This window comes from Netta rufina (genome assembly GCF_964035555.1).
Source record: "Netta rufina genome assembly, chromosome: 8".
In the NCBI taxonomy this organism is placed as follows: domain Eukaryota; kingdom Metazoa; phylum Chordata; class Aves; order Anseriformes; family Anatidae; genus Netta; species Netta rufina.
Genome location: NC_140131.1, coordinates 6,204,338 through 6,228,600, shown reverse-complemented (window position 1 = coordinate 6,228,600; position 24,263 = coordinate 6,204,338). Strand labels below are relative to the sequence as shown.

General features: G+C 35.4%; 1 protein-coding gene across 3 annotated transcripts in view; it reads right to left on the bottom strand.

The window, feature by feature from the left end:
* The window catches only part of TUT4 (terminal uridylyl transferase 4), a 43,734-nt gene that overhangs the window by 14,157 nt on the left and 5,314 nt on the right, over positions 1-24,263 (bottom strand). For 2 of the 3 annotated variants that reach the window (XM_084291345.1, XM_084291347.1), the window contains exons 2-15: positions 20,501-21,176; positions 18,548-18,711; positions 15,143-15,259; positions 12,714-12,891; positions 9,468-9,556; positions 8,406-8,457; positions 7,716-7,785; positions 6,451-6,577; positions 5,160-5,279; positions 4,584-4,805; positions 4,267-4,441; positions 1,577-2,316; positions 993-1,143; positions 483-569 (exon numbers count right to left, since the gene is read on the bottom strand). In XM_084291345.1, coding sequence (XP_084147471.1) covers positions 483-569; positions 993-1,143; positions 1,577-2,316; positions 4,267-4,441; positions 4,584-4,805; positions 5,160-5,279; positions 6,451-6,577; positions 7,716-7,785; positions 8,406-8,457; positions 9,468-9,556; positions 12,714-12,891; positions 15,143-15,259; positions 18,548-18,711; positions 20,501-21,062 — 2,854 coding nt within the window. In that variant the 5' untranslated portion in view covers positions 21,063-21,176. The remainder of the gene's footprint in view (positions 1-482; positions 570-992; positions 1,144-1,576; positions 2,317-4,266; positions 4,442-4,583; positions 4,806-5,159; positions 5,280-6,450; positions 6,578-7,715; positions 7,786-8,405; positions 8,458-9,467; positions 9,557-12,713; positions 12,892-15,142; positions 15,260-18,547; positions 18,712-20,500; positions 21,177-24,263) is intronic. The other variant, XM_084291346.1, reaches the window with a different exon arrangement.

The window sequence follows — 24,263 nt, the reverse complement described above, 5'->3', positions numbered from 1 at the left end:
CACTATTTTATAGCATCTCCAAAAAGGTCACTTCTCATCTCCATGCCTTGATTCCATCACTACAATATGATACTTCTTCCTATTTTATAAAAGGGACATGAAGATATAAACTAAGATTTCCAAGACACTCGAACACTGGTGACTTGGCAACTAAAGTACTTGGCCCACAACTCAGATAACATGAAACCCAGCTGGCCAGGACCCATTCAGTCTTTTGCTTTTTTTGTCCTGACTGCAATAGTTCTGTATCTGCATTATCACTCTTGCAGCTTTTCCTACACTCTGGAGACTCTCCCATGGAACGGCACAGGACGGATGTTCGCTTTAGAAGACTACAAGATAGGCTTACACGCAGAGTTAAAACCAGATGCCACTGCTTTAAACATGGACAATGAGCATTAATGAGGTGAATTAAAAAACTTCACACTGGACAACTTCAGTGGAGAAAGCAGTATCAAGAATCACTACCTACAGTTACATACCGTTATACTCTTTTCGAATAAATCTTTCCAAACTTGCCAGAATTTGTTCTCTGTTTTGTTGCTCAGATAAAGGAGGAGATAATTCATCTAAATAAAAACAAGTTAAAACACAGTCAACCTGTGACATTCTGCTACCTCAAAAATCTTTTCAGCTAATTAAAATAATCTGATTATATACATTTTTTAAACAAACATTTGCTCTCCTTGAATATCAATTAAAATGTTTTTCCTTCTTTTTATGATGTCATTACAGTTGCTAGGATTTTCTTTCAAATGTCTGATCTTTTGGCAATTAGCCAAACACTGCACCCAAAAGGGGATTTTCCCACAAGATGACGTACAAATTGACAAACACAAGATCTAGTTCTGCCCAGAGACAAGTTTTCTGGGAACACCAGCAATTTCTTAGTAACTAACCTAGCAGAACTTCGCATTGAACGTACTAGAACGAGCACTTTAACCCTATAACTTTTTTTTTTTTTTCAGATCACATATCACAGTTCAACTTACCAAAACATCTCTTACAGACGATATCAAGTATTTCTCGAAACCTGTCTGTCAATGGTGGTAGTGGTTTTAGATCAATTTTCTTAAAATCCTCTGGGCAGTCATTTTTGGAATGTCCATCCCGTTTGCAGATGCTGCATACTATAGTTGGAGGCTTACAAAAAAAGAAAAAAACACAAACACCATTTTCCTTTTAAAATTGTTCAGCAGATCTAGCATTTGCATTTAAGTTATGCAACCAAGAATATTTAACATCTGAACAGCAGAGCATCTACATAGAACACGAGCACGTCTCAACAGGCTGCATTTATTTCTTACAGTGCATAAGAGTACCTGAAAATTCTACAAGTAGATGTGGAAATCAAAAAGCTGTGCATAATATGGGGGCAACAGACTGCCTAGTATAAATGATGTAAATGTTCAGTGGTTTTCAGTCCAGAGTAACAGGTACTCTAAAAATGCCAGAGCTACCATTCATAACAGACTGGAACAACAGATAGAAAATCCCATTACCCATCCACCCTTAATTTTAGTTATTTGAGAATACCAGCCCACTCATACCAGCACAGCTTAAATAAGCCACTTACCTTTCCTGAAGTTAAAATAAACTTATCAAATACATAATGCATTTCTTCCGTAGAGAGTCTGCCTTCATCTTTGAGATCGTGAGCTTCCACCATTGCTTTGCAGTTGTGCGAGGTAGCTGGTGTGCCAGTGCACTGATTCTGAGAAGACTCTGTTACCAAATTCTGTCTACTTTCAGCATCAGAAAATTCATTACTAGAATTTGTGTCATAGGACTGATGTTCACTGCAGTTACAATGGTGGCTTAGCTCACCTTCAGTTAGACAAGCTTCTGAAATTTCTAGATCCTCCCTCTCTTTAAGTGACTTTTGCTTTAATTCACAGCACTCGTTAGAAATAAGGGATAAAGCTGTTTCTTTGTCTTCATCATAACTAGAGTCCAATGTTGAAAGTAGCAAAGAGTCTCTGTTCTTGGAAGTATATTTTTTGGCTACACATTCTACCATTTCATTACATTCAAGATCATTCTCTGGTATGTTACATCCACTTCCTGTATTTTGTTTATCTACAACTTTTTTCCCTTGTGGAAGGCAACAGTTGGCAACAGATTCTTCAGATCTTGTGGATTTCTTATTAATTTTCCCTTTTTCTTTCTTTCTGGTATCTGGCTTGGATTTAATCCCATCTTTACTTTGTGGACATGCAAAATATTTATACGCTGTCCTAAATCGCTCCAGGATGTACTCAAATACCATCTGGCTATTTAGACTTCGTGCAACATTCCTCTTTAGTGCAAAAGGATCTAGGAAGAAAAACAATAATTTCATTAGCAATCTTTAATTGCTGCATTTCAAATAGCTAATCCAGACTAAAGTAGTTAAAACACTTAAATTATGATACAGTAGTTCAAAGTGAAAGATTCTTATAACGTAATCCAGAACCACATTTGGATACACTTAAACAATGTAGGGCCCATAAGGCTTCTTGGATTTCCTCCATACAAAACAACACGTGTGGCCACAAATGGCCAACTAACATAAGCTACCCTGAATAGAGTTAGTTTTAAAAGGAAAAAACACAGGTACATTATGCCACTATATCATGGTGAACTTCTAAGCTAGAAATGAAAATAAACGTACATGTATTTTGCCTTTGTAAGTCTGCCTGCACATTTTTCTTCATTAAAGAAGATTTGCATTTTCAGTACAAAATTAATTTATCTAAGAGTAATATTATGGTTATAAGTATGACGTGAACTAATCTCACCAGGTTTCATTCTTAGTCCTTCCTAGCAATTTCTAGATCAAACATTTTTTTCCAAGTAAAAAGAGCACTTACATAGTTGCTCTACGTTTCCCTTGGAAGACAGCATCAAATTGAGATTCTGTTACTCACTTCAAAGTTTCAGTTACAAATTTTACATTAAAAAAACAAAGACACTACTGCACACACAAAAAACACAAGCAACAGAAGCCCAATACAATCTTTCTTTCTCGAGAATTTGTACTTTCATCTTACAGGTTTTAGTTTCCCTCACACTGACTACGTACTAGTCTAATTTTAAAGCTTTCTAGCTAAAACTTATCGAAGGAAAGTAGTGGGAAGAAAAGAATTGGGAAAAGAAAGCCTTGTGAGTGATTTCAAGACCCTCTACTTGACATACGCCTCAACAATTCATTACCTGAATTAGAAGGAAAAGTAAGGAGAAGGAAAACCTTACTGACTGGTCCTTCAATATTCCTTTAGTAACTTGTTCTTTACCTGTACGATTCTCCTTGACCTATTTATCCTTACCCCTCTCTCACCTCATATGTGTTACAGAAAACACAATTCATCAACATATCTGTATCAACTGTGTCCAAAATTCATTACTCATGCTTTTATAAAAATATCACCTTAAATGGTTTCTTAGCCTTCCTCACATCCCCAATTCTTGTATTCTTAAGGCCAATTCAGAATGCCATGCATTGCTCTGTGACTTTCCCTGTTAAGTATCGTTTACATATTTTTTCTGAGCTGAGGAACAGAAATAAAGACGTCTTCCAGTTATAAAGAAGTAACAAACAAAACACATTTCTTTCTTTGTCTTTCTCTCCCCAACATACATAACTCAGGTTACGTATTACCATTAAATTCACATGGTCTTCTCCCCACAAAAGCATTTCTCAGACCATGGTATTCAGACCATGAAGCATAGTCTATGACATGCTATTCAGTTTCACAGCATGGAAATACTACCAACAGGGAAAGGGGCAGCGGTTACTTCAGTGGTTTGCTCCAGTTCACCCTGATCAGAGTTAACCTCTCTGCCCAACCTGCACCAGAATCAGAAAAACTGATAGCTGGCAACACTCAAAATACATTGCAGTTATGGCAATGCATGTAGAGATGCCAAAAATTCATAATATCAGAATTAACAAAAAGGAAAAAAATAACAGTTTACAGAATTAATGGTTTACAGAAATAAATAGATGGAGATAAGAACAGAACGTTAAGAAACGGTGAGAAAAATTTACACGTTGTTTTTTTAAGGACTAGAATTGCAAAAAGTAATGTTACAGAGAAAAATGGTCTGTAAACAGTCTAAACAGTTGACAGAATATACCAAAAAAAGAAAACAAACAAGAAAACTTTCCTCTCCAATGTCATTTAATTTACTGTCCAGATATGCTGCGACAGACCTGTTAAGTACAGGGTATATGAAGATAATAACGTATGATGACTACAGAACTAGAAAAAGGTATTATCCTACCTTCAATGGCTATCCGCCTTTTAGGCCAGTTCTTGTTCTCTCTGGTTAAGAGTTCTTGTACCCGTATGCTGATGACATATTCCTCCAAAGCAAATTCCAGTGTGTAAAACTTCAACAGTTCTAACCACAGTTGCCCCAGTGAAACTTGGTGAGGGGTTTTGAATGCTAAGAGTGACTGAAATAGACAGATAAGAACACTCAGCTGCACTAATACAGCCTTTTTTTTTTTCCTGGTTCCATCCAGTATAATGTTTAAAGATCAAAAACAGGACTAGGACACAGAATATGATTTCAGCGAAATAAAACCATTGACTTACATTGCCGTGTTTCTCCTTTGTATTATTTTGGCTTTCCACTTCTGAGCTGGTTACCTTCTTACCACCACCTTTTTGTTGTTCAACTTTAGTTTTACCTTCTGCTCCAACTGAGTTTTTTGCTGAACCATTTGTTGGTGGTTTGTACTCCCACCGTACAAACTTCTCTTCTTCTATACCTTTCAGTTGGTGGTCATCTGGCTTCTTTGAATCAAAGCCTTCAATCTAACAACAATTAGAGCAGTTCTGAAACAAGACTGTATATAACACACACAACCAAAAGTTTTCACCAAAAGCAACAATGACATTTGTAATATTTAACCCTCTCAAGAATAACTGACGACAGAAAAGTAAATTTAAAGTACAAAGTATTTCCCCTTCCTCCAAAATACAGCTTGGTACAACTGCACAGGCTATAGCAGCTGTCTTTAGGCATCACCTGTATGAGGATTAAATACCAGTACGTTCTATTTACAAATTTCTCAAGCAAATTGTTTTTCCATATTTTATGACCTTACAGAAATTACTGAGATTATTTCAATGTTAACAGTAGGGTTACTGTATTATCAAAACACTTACCCAATTACCCAAATAGGATGGTAAAATAGGTGGTTTTCTTTGTTGAAGAAAAAATATCACCATTAAGGCAAAGGAATATGAAGGAATTCCACCTTCAGCCTGACAGTCAATGTGGCAGAGCTGTAAGAGAATAAAACCATTACTTTTCTGGTATAACATCAGCATTTCAATTTAAGATATATCATAAAAACACAAATATTTAAGAAACGATGTGAGATAAACACTAAAGCCAAATGGAAAACCCTTTTTCTCAAAAACCACAATCAACAATGTGTTTCATTTTATTTTTAGAAATGCATAGAAAAAATGGTAAAGTAGTACAATCAATTCTCAGTCATCAATTGTTCATCTGTGATCCAGATCATAATACAACACACCACTTTTCTTGTAGTATTTGCCACAATTAAAAGCATAGGTCAGTCAGGCCATGTATAAAGAAAATGCAAGTTAAAATAACTCATACAGTTTTAGTTACACTAATTTATTTTCTATTACTTTCCTTAGTTTCTTCACATTTTGTGATTGTAGGGCACATTTATGTTCCTATCTACAATTCCAGTCAACTGCCAGGTACTTGCTACTGTGCGGTAGGTATCTCATGTATGGAGATTCTATGCATCTGGTTGTAATTTGATATTGATCTTTCTCATGGGAACTCATGAGACATGTAATATATGTATCAGATGTCAAATAGTTTTTCTTCGTAGTTTCTATTGCTGTTTCTTTAAATATTATAAAGCAGATATTTTAGTCAAAACACCTTACTAAATCATACAACATTAATAGCATTAAAAAAGTAGTTTTTTGATAAAGCAAAGACGTTTTAACTATGGCCTGACAGCAATTTCATTATTCCATTTCATGGCAGTTAAACGCTGGCTGTGAACACTAACTTGATTCCTCTGGTCTCCACTGACATCTGTAAGAAATACAGCAGGATATGGCAACAGCCTCTTTTTGAGCAAATGTACCTTTTTTCAATGCTACCTCAACAGCAGGGCGTTTGCAAGACCTGTTTGTTCTGCTGAGCTAGTTTTTAAGGAAAATTAACCATTTTTAAGAAACCAGAACACTAGCTTGCCAACAGAATAGTGGGAGCTCCAGAAACGTATATAATTTCACCAACAAAGTCTTCAGTTACATTCTGGCACGTTGAGGTAACAGAGGTGAACTAATGGTATGAAGTTCTGTTCTACAAATACATCTGTGGTATATTATACATTACACTGTACACAGTACTTAAAAATAGGAAATAAACATATTTAAATATCCTCAATGTTTATAAACTTACTCTAGCCCAGTAGCGGAAAGCCAAAACCAAGGGGATGAGGACAGGCTCCAGTTTACCAAGTGCAGCCAGAAGGTCAGTTGTAAGGCAAGCCACATCATTTCTAGCACTTACTTTACATGTCAAACCACTGTAATTGCAAATGCAAGACAGAAAAGAAACAAAAAATAGTTAACTCTTTGAGTACCCAAACATTTTCTTGGGGGGGGGGGGGGGGGGGGGGGGGGGCGGGCATTTCCACCATACTAAAAACATTCATTAAGGTGTCTCCCTATGAAAGATCCCGATCTTTTAAACAAAAGCTATGGAATATACTCTAATTTTCTTTCCTATTAACTCATCAGTTGAATCTGGAACTTACAGAAATTCATTAAATGTAAAAATAAAAAATGTCATTACAGTACAACTAAAAATACAGAAGAATTTGCTCTGAGTTCAAGTTCTGCCATTACTTAATTGTGCAATCTTACACAACTCACAAACTCCATGTACATCTTCCACGCACTAAATAAACATATAAAACCAGGTCAGCTTCATGTAAGAGTTGTTAAGTCCACAGAAAAGTTTATCTAAATACTTTTTGTTTTGATTCTCAAAATAATTATTTCAATTCTCTTAATACTTAAAATGTATTTGTATAATCTACAAATGCAGAAAAAGATACGCCCATCCTTGTTGCATTTAATTCCCCAGAACTTCAATCATACGCTTCTAGTCAGTCAAAACAATGTGAACATCATTCAACAACTACATTTCGTTTTGTAGGTTGCTACTGCTTAGGAATTTACAACACTGACATATGACATGTCTTTACTGGCAATGTGAATCTTATAAAATCTTTTCAAACAATTGGATTAATCTAATGGCAGAAACTTTAAATATTAAATATTAGTATTGAATTTAAAATATTAAATTTAAATATTAAATTTAAAATATTAAGTGTATGTAAATAAACTTTAATGTTAATGCTTAAATATTTAATTTAAATATTTAAAATAAACTGAGTCCCGTTCAGTCACATTTCCTTTAACTACAAGTAGAAATTTTATTTTCAGACTCCTACAACCAACGAGATCTATGTATCTTGTCTAGTCCAGGCACATGAACATAGCTAAGCTTCCTTTCTAGATTTTATTTTTGTTATCAGCAATTCCCTTTTGATGTGAAAGTCAGCTAACACTTATCGTCACAAGTGCACACAAGCAGCCGATATGAACAAGCATAGCAGAAAGCGGAATCTCATTAAAATCCTTTCCAATGACACATACCTTTTAATATCTTTGCAAAAGACAACAGGAACTTTGGCATGAAAATCTGACTCCACGTCTGAGTAGACAGCTAAGCAAGGAGAAAAAAACACTAGACATCGAAGTTGTCCATAGTTTTCCCAGTTGTGTCTTCAAAATTTAACGTTACATTTATACCAAACATTTACAAAGAAATTCAAATTAAGTGCTGCATTTCTAACCACTAAGCATTATTTTCTGGTTACTTTCACTCCTTTCAAGTGGAGCTGATCTATTATACGTTGTCTAAAAGATCAAAAATGCAATGTTACTTGTGTCACCTGGCTCAAGATAAGCAGCTAGATAACTTCCTGACAGAACAAAATTCCAGAAGTCTTGTAATAGTTCCCACTAATGTTTGTATATAAGTGGAAAGTGGCTGCCAAGTTTACTGCTTGGAATTTCTCCTATAAAGTGAAAATGTTTGAGATACCAGGTCAAAAAGTATTGCTGCTAATTCTGACAGTCCAAAATGGCTGGACTACCTGGGTGGCCATCCTCCTGCTGCACTTAGACAAGCACTGATGGTCATAAAAATCACACTCAAAAACAATTCAGATAATGTGGTTGAAAATATTTTTTAATAAAGTTTAATAAAAAGTTAAGCATAAAAACAAGTGAATAGTAATTGGAATTTTAATTAAATAGGAATAAGATGCATCTAAGACTCACCGCTGTTCTTCAAGATTTCAAGCACCTGTATCAGAACATCTGGTTGACTCATCTAAAATGACAAAATTAGAACAGTTTACATTATTCAGACTAACCTATTTTACACTTGATTTCAAACTATTTAAGTTGCACGGTGATGATGTTTTATATGCCATATAGTAACAAGGTGAAAATATGCCACTAGAAATGCACAATTACAAAGTATTTGATGTCAGAACTTTCTTTCCCAATGGTTTTTAAAGGTTAACATTTTCAATGAGTTTGCTTTTCTTCCCAGAAATCAACTATAACTTTTGAAGTAGTGTTTCAAGGATACACTGTAAATTGTTCAAAGAAAACTACAAATTAGCACCATTTCTAAGCTTCTGTGAAGTGACACAACATGCTCCACAAACACTTTTTTGAAAAAGGCTTCATTTCATTTCCTAACTGCTGTATCATTGCAAAATTTTATGTGTAAATATGTATCCAGATCCAGAACACATACTGGCCAAGAGCAAGTTCATCAGCTGTGTCTCTAACAAATATCTTGCTCATATCACATACTAAACATGAACTAACAATTCCAACATTTAAAGGGAAGTTATATTGCTCTGCAGGATTTCTGCACCACAGCGAACCGTAACCTGGGATATGGCATCTATTTGTAATTGTCTAAAACATCAAAGGAAAGTTGTCACTGTTAGATGAACCTCTTAAAAAAAAAAAAAAAAAAAAAAGGGACAGGAGATTAAGACTTAGGAGATTCTGCTGTCTGAATCCTGAGTGCATAATAGCACTCTTAGCTGGAGCCAACTATTTTCATACTGCCTCAATGCTTCTTCGACAAATTTTAAGAAAGGCTAGCAGAAGAATGTGCAAAACATGGAATTCAAGTTGTCTAGTAAATAATGGAACACTTTAGCACTTGATTCATAGTACACCTGACACCAAATCAAAGATTATACACTTCATGCTGTTCTAAAAAGAGTAGGTCCCAACAGAAGATTAAGGCAATGCAGAAGAAACAAATGGACTCGATTAAAAAAATGTTTAAGTTAAAACAAGATAATATCTACTCACCTTAGGGGGGAACTTTATATCAATGTTAACATCGCTGGTTTTAAAAGCGAACCGAGTTAAACAGGAGCCATACATCCTCAGTGAACAGTCTGGAAGACAGAGAAACAATTATTTATAATTATTAGCTAGAAAAAAAAAAATAGTTAATGGTGATACTCTAACTCCCAAGTAGTACTCCCAGATTAATAAATACTGAACCACTTTCTCATTCCTGTGAAGTCTAGTTATTTGTATAGCACAGCATCACAGGAAAACTAGTAATTCAAATAGTAAAACTGCCAAATGTCTAAAATTTTTCAAGCTATTTTGAAATAATTTTGCAATGCAGCCTGTAGATTTAGTTTTTAATGAAACTAACTATGGACTTACAGTAAGTGTCATCATCTCAGTGCAAGATTTTAATTACTTTTTTTGTTAATAATGTGATTTTACAGGAGCAGTTAGCCAGTTACAAAGTTCTTTGTTGCCTCATACACTTTTGTCAAATATTTTTATATAAACTACAAACTCCACCAATGACATTAGCAAGTTCCTACGCACAATTCACTATGAAACATGCATATAAAACAAAACTTCAACATAATTCAAGCCAGAGTACCCATTTAACAGTATTTTTGTAGTTAATACAGTTCCTTACCTGCAATGATATACAACAGACCTAGTCTAAACTAATTAGAAAGTAACCATTCAGTAATGATATGATGAAAAATGTCATTCCAGTCCATAAACAGTAATTCATCCCACTTCATTAATCAATTTCTATAGACTAAAACTTTCCTTTAATGTATACATATTAAGGCTCTGACATATTTATGCCATCTGAAAATTAAGACTATTCTCAACCCCTTCCAAATCACTTATCATTCGGGGCAGTGAGGAGGGATCACAGAACCCCTCACAAGGATTCTCACCACAGAATGGCTGAGGTCAAAAGGGACCTCTGAAGGCCCTCTAGTTCAGCCTCCTGCTCACACACAGTCACCCTGAGGTGAGGATGCTCAGGACTGTGTCTAGGTGGGTTTTAAATATCTCCAAAAAAGGAGACTTTATAACTTCTCTAAGCAACTTGTTCCAGTGTTCAAACAGGCTCAGAGCAAAGCGGCTTTTTCTTGCATTTTTTCATATTGCCTTTGTGTTCTGACCAAATACTTTCCAGCAGAACCACCATAAAATAACTCATAAGAGAAAATAAACCTTACACATACACACCTTCAAAAAATCCTTTGTCTATTTCTCACTGTGTGGAAACTAGTTCTCTCAAAATGAATTTGCGTATACTAAATATATGAATAAACAATCCCCTGTAACTGCTTCCTGTAGATTTTCATAGTAGCAGTAATTTTTGCATAGTTCTATCACGACTTCAAGCATTAGAAAACCATGTCAGAACATCCCGTGTTTGCTACACCATATGTGAGTTGATTTTTTTTCCTAATTTACAACTTTTGAAAACACATTCACTAAAACACTATAGGCTTTGAAATGGGAAGTAAGTTGCCACTCACTGCTACAGACACACCGCTCCACATCAGCTCATCACCCCAAACAATTCAAGCAGCTGAATGACACCAGTAATCTTCACAATTATTTACAAAAATAGTTATCATTTCTTTTGTTTTCTCTTATATTAAAATACTATCAGAGGAAAACTCAATAGTGTGTCAGAACAGAAGTCTGTAATAGGAGCCACATGTGGCAATACCACAAAGCAAACACATTTATCCAAGTTCTACCCTACAAACCCTACCTCTACTTAGCATTCTTATGTTTAAAAAAAATAATACAGCTCCTAAAACTAAGGCTGATAATCCTACAGCAAAGAAAGTAAAAAATATCCTTCTTACTACAATATTTTTACAAAGCAAAGTGGAAGAAGTAAGGTATTTCTAAAATAAATAGAAAGTCAGAAAATCAACCCAGTTTTAATACAGATTAAATAAAAAGTTTTTCTCAATGCCGTTATTACTTTGTTCCATTCAGATTCACTGAAAAGCAAACCATTGATCACATAATGTCAACATTATGGCAGCTCCAAAAATTAGCTCTCAAATTTCCAGTATCAATTGCACTACAGAAGATAATGGGAAATCAATGCAAAGAGACAAGTCCCAGAGTTTATTTTGTCTATATGTTTGTCTATGTGTACATTTAGGTTACTTTATTTTCCAACAGTACTATTAATTAGATTTGAATTAACATGTTCTACTACAGTACCACACTGCATATATGAAAGGGGAAAAAATTAACTTATCCAGACAATTTTTAGGAACTTTATTGAGCCACTGAAGACATAAACGTGACTAAACATTATACTTACTCAGACTGTTTTTTTTTGTTTGTTTGTTTGTTTTTAATCAACATAACGCATTTTGATCAAGGAGAGGGCAGATGAGGTATGATATTTATATATAGCTAAGTAAATGTAGTATTTTGACCTTTTTAAGAGACCTCTAGAATTCAAGGGACTTTTGGAAGCACCAGTTGACCTCTCAGTACACCTCCTTCCATTTACTGCTCACTAGTTATAAATATACAGAAGAAGAAATACTTGTTAAACAATAACCTTTGCTGACCTGAATGACTTGTTTTAATGAACAGTTACGGATTAGTACCAAAACCACTGAGGTCTATTTTTTATTTTTTTAAAGCATAGATTTGGGCTGGGGGGGGGGGAGGAGGAAAGAGTCTGAAAGATACCACAAATAACTTAAGGACTGGTAGGAAAAAAAGATACATATTCTTTTCATTTGATTTCAAGCATCTTCTCATTTTTTCCCTCCTAACCCCTTCCATCATTCATGCTAGCATAATTAAGTGCACTTGAAAAACAAGTCACATTATAAAAGCCACAGACAATTATACCTAACTGCTAAGTTAGATACAGGTGGAAAGATTTGTAGCACTACAGCCTGAGGGAGATCCTCAGTGGCTGAGGCTTTAAACATAACCTGGAAGGAAATATTTGGTGGAAATTTCCAACCTTCATCAAAAATCATGATGTTAAAAGAGGATCAATAGCTTCAATAAACACATACCAGAAAGAAGCAAAGGTAAGGACAATCATATTTTCCTCCTTTTGTAGATTTGTTAGCTTTTTTTAAAAAAAATCAACTGCCAGTCAGTATTAAAATGCCTATATATATTAATATCATATGATATAAAGATACTTTAACCTCAAATGTATTAATTCACCATTAATAAAAAGAACAATTTTCACCTAGAGAAAATGGAGGATACTATGGATACCTGGTAAGGGCTGTTGAATAATTTTCTCCATCTCGTTTACAATTTCTTGACGAATTCTGAAGTCATCATCTGATATGCCTTGTTCATTTGCTGCCTCAATGAGTGTAAAACTCAGAGCAGCCAACTGTGCAGAAGAAGGGGGTGGGAGGGCACGCAGCTCATTTTCTTCTTGTTTTTCCTGAATAATTGTTGGATGATAAAAGTAAAAACTGATATTTTAAGAGAAAAGGTTATGTCGTAGTATATATGTATCAATGTATGTATCTCATAGTACTGCATGGTATGTAAGCAATGCATCGTTTGCTGTTTGTGTTCTTATTTACATGGGGTCCTGACCAAACATTTTCAAAGGTAGGAACTCTGCCCAGCCTAACTGGCACATGCAGTAGTGCGGCTCACAAATGACAGTAGATGCTCAGTGTTTAAAAGAGAACATGTCTCACAGCTGGCAACTGGGGAAAAAATCTGGTGTGCTACATTCCTGAACCACATTTTCTGACAGTTCTGAAACAGAAATCATCCAAGGAAATAAAAAGCTCTAACTGTTCCTACATAATAAAAGTAACTGAGTTGAAAATGAGTTGAAAAAGATTTTCTAGAATTACACAGATTTTACGAGTGGATTGTATCTGAAGGAAAGGTATCAGTGGCAGAAAAGATATTCTTAGCTCCAAGAAGCTTTTAAGAAGTTGAATCTCCTCCCACTGATGCCTAAACAGCCAGTGCTAGAAAGTGCTGGGTTTAGTGCATCAGATTAAAATGAATTTTAATCCAACAGCAATTAATATGTCAGATGCATCAAGTCATTTAGGGACAAGTGAAACAACTTTTTTCCACAAATTCATCAACTAAACAAAATCTGACTGACACCATAAATAAATAATAACCAGAAAATATTTATGCACTAAGACAACACATCAGTCCGGTATGAAAATAATGTTTGATTAGTACTAGGTTTCATCTATCACCTCTTCTTCTTTTCTCACTTGAAAAGATAAGACAGAATATGCACATTTTTAAAAGTGAGTGGTTGAGGTTTTTGTTTTTATGTTTTGTTTTTAATGTCACTGCTTTATGTATTTTCTCGATCAAGGAACGAGAGCTGCTACAAAGCTTATCTGACAGTCCTACATCTAATAATTTGAGCTGTAATTTTATGTTGTTACATTTAGACAGTTACACACCACTTACCACTGCAATGTGGTGTACAACATAAAACTATTTGAAGGCAAGTGTTAAGAACTGAAACCACTCCCTGTTCTCTAGCATTTCCATTCAGTGGTAAAGAAACCTCTCAATTTTTGTTTCCATGCCCAGATGCAAAGCATGGTACAGAAGTGTTTCCATATCAAATGTGGGGATGGTCTGTTGCCATTATTGTTCAGTTGTTGGTCATTTATTTTTTCCTTGGTGCAAGTTAACAGCCAGAAAGAGGAAAAAAAAAAAAAAAAACAGTATCCTTTTCAACTAGTAACTGAACATAAAAACAAAAGTGTTCCTTTACAAGATTCTTAGGATCTACAGCATTCACTTTTCCAGGTGATGACTTGCAAATTTAAGAGAAATAGAGCATTAATTACAAACCAGTTTGGTAAGAAATGCACGGAAACAAGAATAATAGACTGAACTTTGGGAAACAGGTGTAGGAAGATTATTCAAGCCATCTGAAACACAAAACTATGTATTTGTGATTTTGTAGTTCTATCAACATTTACAAAAATGGGTTGGCATGAAAATCTGTGCATGTAACATTTCTTAAAACAACACAAACAGTAACAAGAGTATCTAATAAGGAAACCACTTTTTTTTTTTTTTTTTTTTTACTGAAAACCTTAGAACTGTACAGATATTTTTCATATCAAACCCCTTTGTAACCCCAGAGAGTTGATGAGTGACATCTCAGGAAATGAATCCCTCTCTGCTTTAGCTCTTTCTTTCATCCAGACATACTATCCCCTCTGCTTTCCCATCCTAGAAAGGATATAGATAAAACCTAACAAGTCAGACAAAAGAGAAAAAAATAGAAAAACACACACACATGAAAACACACAAAAAAAATCCCAACCCCAACTCCAGCCCCTGGAGGTCTTGCTACCAGTGGTATTACTTTTGAAAGAAACTGAAGAACTAAATACATTTCTCACCTAAGTTACCTTGCCTTCTCTTACTAAGTGCGATGAACTGCCCACTACTCAGAGACACTAATTCAGAAGTAATGGCCAAAAATGTTCTTTCCTCTCTGTCTGGACAGATATCAAGCCCTTCCTCTCAAACAGAAAAGGAGCAACAGAAATTTGTGGATCTCTGCTCAGCACACACAAACTTTCACCTAAATGAAGATGACCAAAGAGAATATACCACATAACAAAAAAAAAAAATCTTTAAGAAAAACAGGAAAAATCATTCATAATTTTTATTTGTTAACTTACCATTATATTTTTCTTATGACGCTTTTCTTTAATATGCTTGTGAGCTCCCTGGATATTTTCAATGTGAACTAAGCAGAGCTTGCATAGATACTGACAGTTGGTGTATTCTGGGGAGCGCTGGGGAAAAATGGCCATAGATTAAAAGAAAATGTTTCTGCCAATTGTGTCTGAAAAACTCAACTGTTTGAATAACAAATTCTATGTAACAATTATGTAACATTTGTAATGTCAAGGTGCTTTGCAAACATTAACTAATCTTCAGAAAACACGGTGGAAATGGATTTTTACCCATATGACACGTGGGGAGCATGAAGAAAGGAAATGAGATGAGTTGGACATTACACTTCCCAGTAGATTTTAGTGATGCAAGATTAAGACTGAAGAGTTTATGCCTCTTAAGGCTGAACTAGAGGCCAGTAAGCCATTCCCTTGTCAGCTCAAGCTTTTAATAACTATGGATTTATTAAATCTCAGCATCTATCCGCCTTTCTCTGATGAGAAAATAGGAAGTATTCATCACATTATCTACTATACATGTTATGACAGATGGTGTTGTTGTTTGGCTAGCATATTCAGAGTGCGCTGTGCAAGTACTGCATTTTTTTTTCTATTTAAAAGGGTTCAGCTGGCCAACAAGGAGAAAGATAGCCAGTTTCTGACTTACTGATGACTATACCCTGGATAAGGTGGGATCCTCTGACAAGGGATAAAATTATTCCATTTTGAGTAACAATTTGTTATGCTCAGCATTTTGGATGGACAGGCTGGGAGAGACAGAGTACCCAAATGGGGAGCTGCAGCCTGACGGACTCAAGAGTCTGCAAGAAGCAGTTGAGCAGACAAGCCTTAAGAAACAACGGAAAAAAAAAAATCTTCATATTCTTAGGGTTCAGGAGGGCACAATGTGGAGTTTTTCAACAAGGAAAACACAGAGAACTACAAGATCAAAAGGCAGAAAGGACAGTCTCTGCGAAGATGTGGTGTTGTTCTTGAAATTCTACTTTAATCTCTCTCATCCTGCAGTTATGGTTTCTTACTCTAATAAAGCACAGCTATAGGAAACCTTTTTATATGTTCACGTCAAAGACCAAGAGGGACAGTTCTTCCTCATGTTGCTCTTGAACGGGTCCCAAAGAAAAGCCTTCGTTTTCCTGCAGACTTGTTAGGGCTTTTCTAATAATTGCTATCAGCTATAATAGGAAGAGAGCAAAACACACCTACTTAGAATTTTCATCCTAATTTTAATATATCCATATTTACTAATTCTGAAAAGTATACCAAAAACACCAGCTGTTTAAACAGTGACATAACAATGAATGAACAGAGAACACTTATTTCTTATACTGAAGATCTAAACCACTGCTGAATTTGGGCAGGTTTTTCCATATAATGAATCTATCTTTCGCTTTTGGAAAAAAAAATATAAAAAAAAAAAAAAGGAAAATGAAGCCCTGAGTCTCCAACTACAGATCAATTTACAGTAACACTGTCATGACACTCATCGCTAAGTCTCTTCATCCTTATTTTAATGAGATTGTTACCTAATAAAATGAAATTAAATACCTATTTGGAACACAATCTACAGTTACATTTGGCTAGCTCAAGTATTCAATAGCCGATGACTGAAGCAGATCAAAAATAATACTTTAACACTCTTCTGAAACTATCAGCAAAAACAGTATTAAAAATGATTGGATATTTCTTTCCTACACTGATCTGTAGTATTATGCCAACAGATATTATTGCCAGAAAGGTTGAATCACGTAATGCTTTTTTATTTTGCCTCTGTCATAAAGCCTATTTTCACCATCTAGTTATGCATAAGACCAATGAAAGAATGAGAAACAAACAATAAAAAAAAAAACAAACACAAATATTTCAGTAAATCAGATGCCTTAGAAGAAGCCAGGTCTGGTGAAGTTTGTGCTTTGCTCTTCACAGTGCTAATCCACCTCAGAGCCAGATAGATTTTAATGGGAAGGTTCCAGATCACTAGAAAAGCAAAACTCGAGACTATCTTTAAAATGCTAGAAAGGATGAACCAATGAATTACAGGCCAGTCAGTATTAGTGTCCGGAAAAATACTGTAACAAATAAGTTATTAATAAGCATATAGGAAAAAAGTGGGTCATAGGTGCTATAAACAAACTGTACTAAACCTATTTCAGGGTTGCCTTTCTAAAAGAAAATCATAGAGCTTGAAGAAACAGCAGATGTTGCATCTTGAATTTTACAACGTTTTTGTCACTTGACAGTATCACTCTAAAAGGAGACCATAAATACTATCTAAATAAAGAATAAGGTGAGAATGAAGCTGCTCAGAAAACTGTCCTCATAGCACGCATCCTTAGACTGGTTCACCACCAGTCTAAAAGCATGTGCCAAATAGTTTTCAACAGAGGTCCTTCTGGGGTGAGAATCTTTCACATTTTTGTTAAAGACTTACGAAATGCAATACAGCGTATGTTGACTACACATGAGAAAAACACCATTGTGAGACTACAGACTTTGTAAGACAATAATTCAGTGATCACAGCAAATGAGAGAAATGGAGTAATTAACTTGCAATTAAATAGTATCAAAGTATTGTTCTTCCTTAGAAATGGTGAACTGCAAGAAATACAGTGCAGGGAACACCTGGTTGGACATTTCTTAAGAAAAGGATGTGGGGAGCTGGTCAATCTACAAGCCAGACCAGATGATCTTGGAGGTCTTTTCCAAGCTTAATGATTCTAAGTCAAAATCCTATTGGAAGACATGCCTGCAAGGAGATATAATGTAATGATCTTCAAAAAGAAGATGTAAAGTAATGATCTTCAAATGTGTAGAAAATTGCTGAAGAAAGTTAGATCTTAGGACAGCATCCAAGGGATTAAAATACTCCAAGAGACACTTAAGTTAGACATCAAGAAAAAACTTCTGAGTTACACTTATAATGACATCAAAATTTGTTTCCCTTGAGATTACTAAAACAACTTAGAAAAAACATTTTTAAGGTTTTGTCTTAAATAGAGGTGATTTGTACTTGTAAAAGGCTAGTATACTGAAGATAAAATGAAGTTCCTCTCAATCCTATAACCCAAGTTTCCAGGTAAATGGACTTCCTAGAAAATCTTCCAAAAGTATAAAACTGAAAACCTTCAGGTCTGCAAACTTTTAAAAAATACTGTTCTATAAACACTCCACGTACCAAAAAAGGCACAGTAAATTTTCAGTCTGTATATTTTGTCACAATGAATGACTCAGTCAACTACTACGGTTAGTATCACTTAAGTGATTCACCATAAAGAAGAAAGAAACAGAGGCAACAGGCTACAGTGGAAATACCACCTAACCTGAAATATGGTGATGACAGTGAAAGAAGACATCCATTTTCTTTTTTAACGGATAAATAACTCAACCTACTTTTTCAAGTCGGGAGATATAATCTCTTTCCAGACGTTCTTCAGCTTGTTTCAATCCCAGTTGCTGTTCAGCTGTCAGATTAGATTCATCAATAACAGCAGTGTTTTCTAAATAATCAGCTTCCAAGGTATGTTCTTTAGTCGATTCAGAATTCTTTATTTTACCTAGAGAAAGAAACAGTCGTTTTCTTCAGAGGAAAGTAAAGGTTAGAGTACAGAAGCCAAAGCAGCTAAGAGCATCTCATTAAGAAGCCAGACACAAACTGGAGCGATATTCTAGGGTTGTTTTTTTGTCCGAAGTCTGACCATCTGACCACCTTAGACATTAGAATCTTTCCAGTATGTTAACCAGTATTTTGGAGAGACTTCAAAGACTACTGTACTACTAAGCACACTATCAAAAAGAGAAGAAAAAAACAAACAAGGTGGATTTGTTCTGTATTTCAGTCCTAGCTTCATAATCTCTACAAAGTTCTTCAAGGCAAAAAAGTTTTTTTTGTTATTCAGAATAGAAAACACGAGATCCTAATGCTATACTTAACAGACATAAAAATACTAGGCTTTTTTTTTTTCCACCCAATACATTTTGCTATAGAAACAGTCATAAAATCGCTTTAAAGACACTCATCCAAATGACCTTACAACGCCAGTTACCAGATATTTCAACCGCTCAGGTCAGAAGGCTGTTGGAGTTGCATCTGAACAGACCGTGACACCTTGCCACCAAGGGCTAGCAACCACGGAGTTCTGGAACGCTGCTACTCACAAACACACACCAGTCAATTCCAAAAGTCCAGTTCCTCCAGATGCCTATGAGTTGTTCATTGCTCATTAAGCTCTACAAACATCTTCATCTTAAATTCTTCCAGTAGTTTTTGCATCACCAAAGGTGAGAGGGTTTCCTCCCCACCCTATTTTTTTTTTTTTTTTAAATCCAAGATCTTTACACCCTCCACCTCCCTGACTAACTAGGAAAAAAATAAAAAAGTGAGCAAGTTTTCAAGTCCTGGTTTGTCGGTGACAGATGGTCCCTACAGCACATGATGGCAGTCTACAAAGAGCTGGCTGATCAGAGGACGCTGCCATTTCAACTTGTTTTTCCTGTTAAGTTTTTTTTTTTTTTTTATAAGCATAGCTAAAAAAAAAAATGCACTTTAATATTTTCCCTTGTATTGCTCCACAAGCCACTGCTGTAGCTGTTGCAGTAGTGGGAAATATTTCAAGTAGAAGCTCTGCACTCTGACATTGCCGTTGTAAAGCAGTATTTTATTAGAAAACACTGTGTTCTGAAGAAGCGTGACTAAGTCTGTGATGAGGAGCTAACTTAAAACGAGACAAATCCTGATCCAGATATTTAATTTTGAAATTGAAAAAGACACAAAAATTGAACACTCATAAGGGTAACCACTGATGGATGGGAAGCATTCCACAGCTCCCTAAATTAAACAGCCATCTGCCAAACCATCTTTTAAGCATTTTTAGTAATAAAAAGAATGTAACAACCTCAGAAAAAAGGTAAATATTTTCCTCATACCTATAAAAAAAAAAAAAAATGACTTATTGCAGATTTTTTCTCCTGCTCTTTCTGAAAAGCAGGAATATCTGGCATTTCCATAAATGGCAGTGATGTTATGAAGGGTTCTCCCCCAGCCCAAGACATTATATTCCCAAAATTGCCTGAAACCCACGCACTCTAAGTCTCTTGCAAAGACATTTAGGTCTTAGGCAGAAGAAAAAGGGACAGCTATTACCATAATCTCTTATGCTCTATGTAACATGCTTATATTAATATGTTCTCTGTAAATGCAGTCAGCAACTTACTATATGTAAAAAAAAAAAAAAAAAAAGAAAAAAAGAAAAAATTACACCAATATACACATTTCAAAGCCCATTTCAGATTGTTAACCATTTTACCAGAACAAAAACAAGTAAAGCAGTGCTGAATAATACTCACTGAAGTCATCAGGCTTCTGTTCCAGTTTTCTTTGATCTGAAGCAGTCTTACCAGGATCACCAGTTTGATCAACACTAGTCTCCAACGCATGAACTCCCAGTGGATTTTCCAATGCCAGTTTCCCTTTCTGAGCAGCTGTTAAGGTTTCCGCACTGACCCCATTCCCTGAAACATGGGAGCCTGGAAAGTTTTCTCCCACTTGTTGAGCTTTTGTTTGTTTCAGGTTTTCCACTGCTGATGATATATTAGAATTTTTTTTTGCTTTTCCATGACTTCGATCCTGAACGCTTGATACTGTATCTTTAGTTCCAGGATTACAACTATTAACTTTGCATGATTTATTTTCTCCTTGTTTTTCAGGAAAAACATCATTTTGTTTACTTTTTTTGCTGTTGTTCCCGCTTGGAGAACTTCTCCCAATATCCTTCACAGATTTGTCATTTCTATTATGTTTATAATTTTGATTATTTGTAACTTTGACTGCTTTGCCTTCCTCACAGACAAGACGGACAGACTTCCTTGGGTCATGATTTCCATTCTTTGAGCTCTTGGCCTCTTCCATTATAGTGAAGACCTGCTTCTCCAGTCTCTTGAGACCACTTGAAGTGCAATTCTTCAGTAATTTAAAGTTGATTTTAAATCCACTGTGCAGGCAAGGATCGTGGCTGATTGTCTGCTGAAGAAATGATACACGTTTGTAAACTGAAGGGAAAATACCAAAGCTCTACATAGGAAACATTAAAATAAGCCTCTCTAAAGAAAAGTGAAACTCCTAATGGTTATAGAGGCAGCATGTTCCCCCCTACAGGCATAAGTGAATTTTCATAACACATTCCACATTAAAATAAAACTCATGAAAATTTTATAAACTTTACTTCTGTATAAAAGAAGGGGCAATATGAAGAAACAAAAAAAATGGCAGAATGTGGTATAAAAACACTCTGATTAAACTGCCAACAGCTTGCTTTTTTCTTTCTTTCCTATTTTTGGCTTTAGAAAAAAAAATTAAAAACAAGATATCTGCAACTACACTGAAAATTTGAAAAGAATATAACACATCTAAAAAAAATACCACACAACAAAACACACTGCTCAAGAAAGCTAATTCAGTTTCCAGCATACAAGCTCCATTTTCTTAACTGAAAAAATATTTAGTGATATAACTCAAACTATTGGGAATAAATCTGACATCTGACCTGCCACCTACATCCACAGATACTTAAGCACAACATTTAACACATATAATTCTCACATGTTAATTGCCACCAATTAAGTAAGATTTTCATTAGTCAAAAAAAAAAAAAAAAAAAAAAAAAAAACAGAAGCAGGAGGTATTTTGTTTAGCTGCAGATTACCTTGACTTATCTAAACCTCTGTCCTTTAAGTGGTATATCATCTGATTTTTATTTTGGAGACAACTCAAAGATTAGTGTTACAACGGGAAGCTGAGCACGAATAATGGAACCTGTTTTTAAGGAATTACACTCACTTATGTAGAAAATGAAGAAAAATAATCTGTAGCAAAAGCCTGGATTCTTTAAAAAACAAAAACAAAAAAAAAAAAAAACACAACCTTGAGATAGCAATAAAAAAGGAGAACGACGAATTAGACACAAAATAAAATCAATGTTGTAGAGCTATAGCAAGATTTGGAATTCTGGAGCACAGTTTCTCTCTTTCCTGTCCACCTACATACTTAGTAGTTAAAAGCGTGATCCATGGAAATTTCTGGGTTTTAGAGAAACTATCCAAATAAGTAGCTTATCATTTAGTGAAGGAATAACAAAAAAAAAATCCATGGATTACAACAATTAGGAGTAACACAACGTACTTCTGTACTTAAAAAAGGAAAAAAACAAATGGATCAGATTAAAATGTCTGTTAAAAATCTAATTTTTCTGAATATCATCAATATAAAGGACAGTAATTTATTTATTTTTTCAGGCTATATAATGCAGTTACTCTCTCTCTCACTTTAAAGAGATGCAAGCCAGGAAATACTTCTGGATGCAAACCACATACTAAAAATGGATAACTTAAGCCTCTGTTAATATCACCAAAAATATGCATTATGTTTCAGAAAAATTAAAAACAAAACCAAAAGCAACACCAAGAATTGTTATGCAGTTAATGACAGCATCAGAGTGTTTAATAAGAAATCTTGAAAGAGAACAAAAAACCTATACTAGTACATCCATTCCAGCAGCTAGGCATTTTAGGTCACAAAGTCATGTATTTAATATTACAACTGTTCTCTATCAAACACTGATTACACCCAGCTCACGCTTCTAGACAAAAAATCCAGAATATTAAGCAGTATTTGCCTTTGGATTGCAGCTGGCCTTTCCCATTGCAATTCTTATTAGCCCAGCACCAGAAACGATGGCCCACCCATACCAGAGTCACTCAGGGAGAAGGGCACGGGTGGGCTCAATGTCCTCGTGTGCCTGGCCACCTGTTGGAAGCATTGCTCCATCACCTATAGATGTCACAGCTACATGCAGCACACTGCTACCTGCCAACAATCCGCTGCTCTCCTGCAAAGATTTTTTTTTTAATGGAAACAAAAGAAAATGCAGGCAAAGATTTCAAATTCTGAATTCCTCCTTATGCTTTAGTTGCTCATTTTTGGGGTGGGGAGCATGGGGAAGGAAGGCAGAGAGCAGTTCCACTTTCATTTCTGACACACATGCCACCATTTGACCCTGGACTATAGCACACCCAGGCCACGCTTCTGCATTCGCTGTAGGTTGGCACCAGCCCTGATGGGAGCAAGAAGCCTTTTTTTCCAGCCCCAGCTCCTTACTCCCAATCCTCCGGTGCTCCCTCAAGCGCTTCTGCAGCCCAGTCCAGCTGGACTTCACGCTGGCACCGGGGAGGAGCAGCAGCAGCAGGGGGGAACAGCAAAGCAGCACAAGTGCCCTGCAACAACAACTCTTGGCAGGAGGGCCAGCTTGAAGTTACCATAAAAACGTGGCATTGGAGCAAAAGGAGAGCTTCATTTAGCTCTGCTTCTTCTATGACAAATTGTTAAGTTCAGATTGTAAAAGAAGGCTTAAAAAAAATGCACAAAAACTACTCTGAACTCAGTTTGATCTCATCCATTCAATACGATATAGTTACACGAAGAATATATAAGCTCTAATCAAATGCACAAACGTGACATACTTTCTATTAGCAGTTTCCTTAGATTTTTCCTGCCACGTTTAAAACTATCTTTATAACTCAGCAAGAAATTGAATACTATAACACAGTTACACGTTAAGAGAGCGAGTATAATCAAATGCAAGTAGTTAAGGTTAAAAAAAACACAGAGCTATTCTTTATACCAAAGAAATAAAAATAAAGATCACTTACACAATTTAGTCAAGATCGTAACAAAAAAATAAGAGTTCCACATAAAATTCGAATCTTAAATGCACGTGCAATAATTTAATATTTATTTTATTATTATTATTAATACTGAAGTGATTTAGCAAATTAAAAATAATCTAAACTGCTTTAACACACTCAATATCAACCTCGCTACCCAGCAAACAAAGAACTACAATATGAATCAAATAACAAAACATCAACACTAAAAAGAAAATAGAGATAACTACTAAACGCAAGACAGCCTAAAAAGGAGGCTTCCTCCTCTGCCAGGTACCTGGCATCCAGGTATCAGAGAGGGAGGAGGAGAGAAAGGAGTGCCTCCAAAAGGAATAACACGGTTGGAAACACAACGCTGGAGCAGAGTGAATCACTGCTGAGGTGGCGTCTT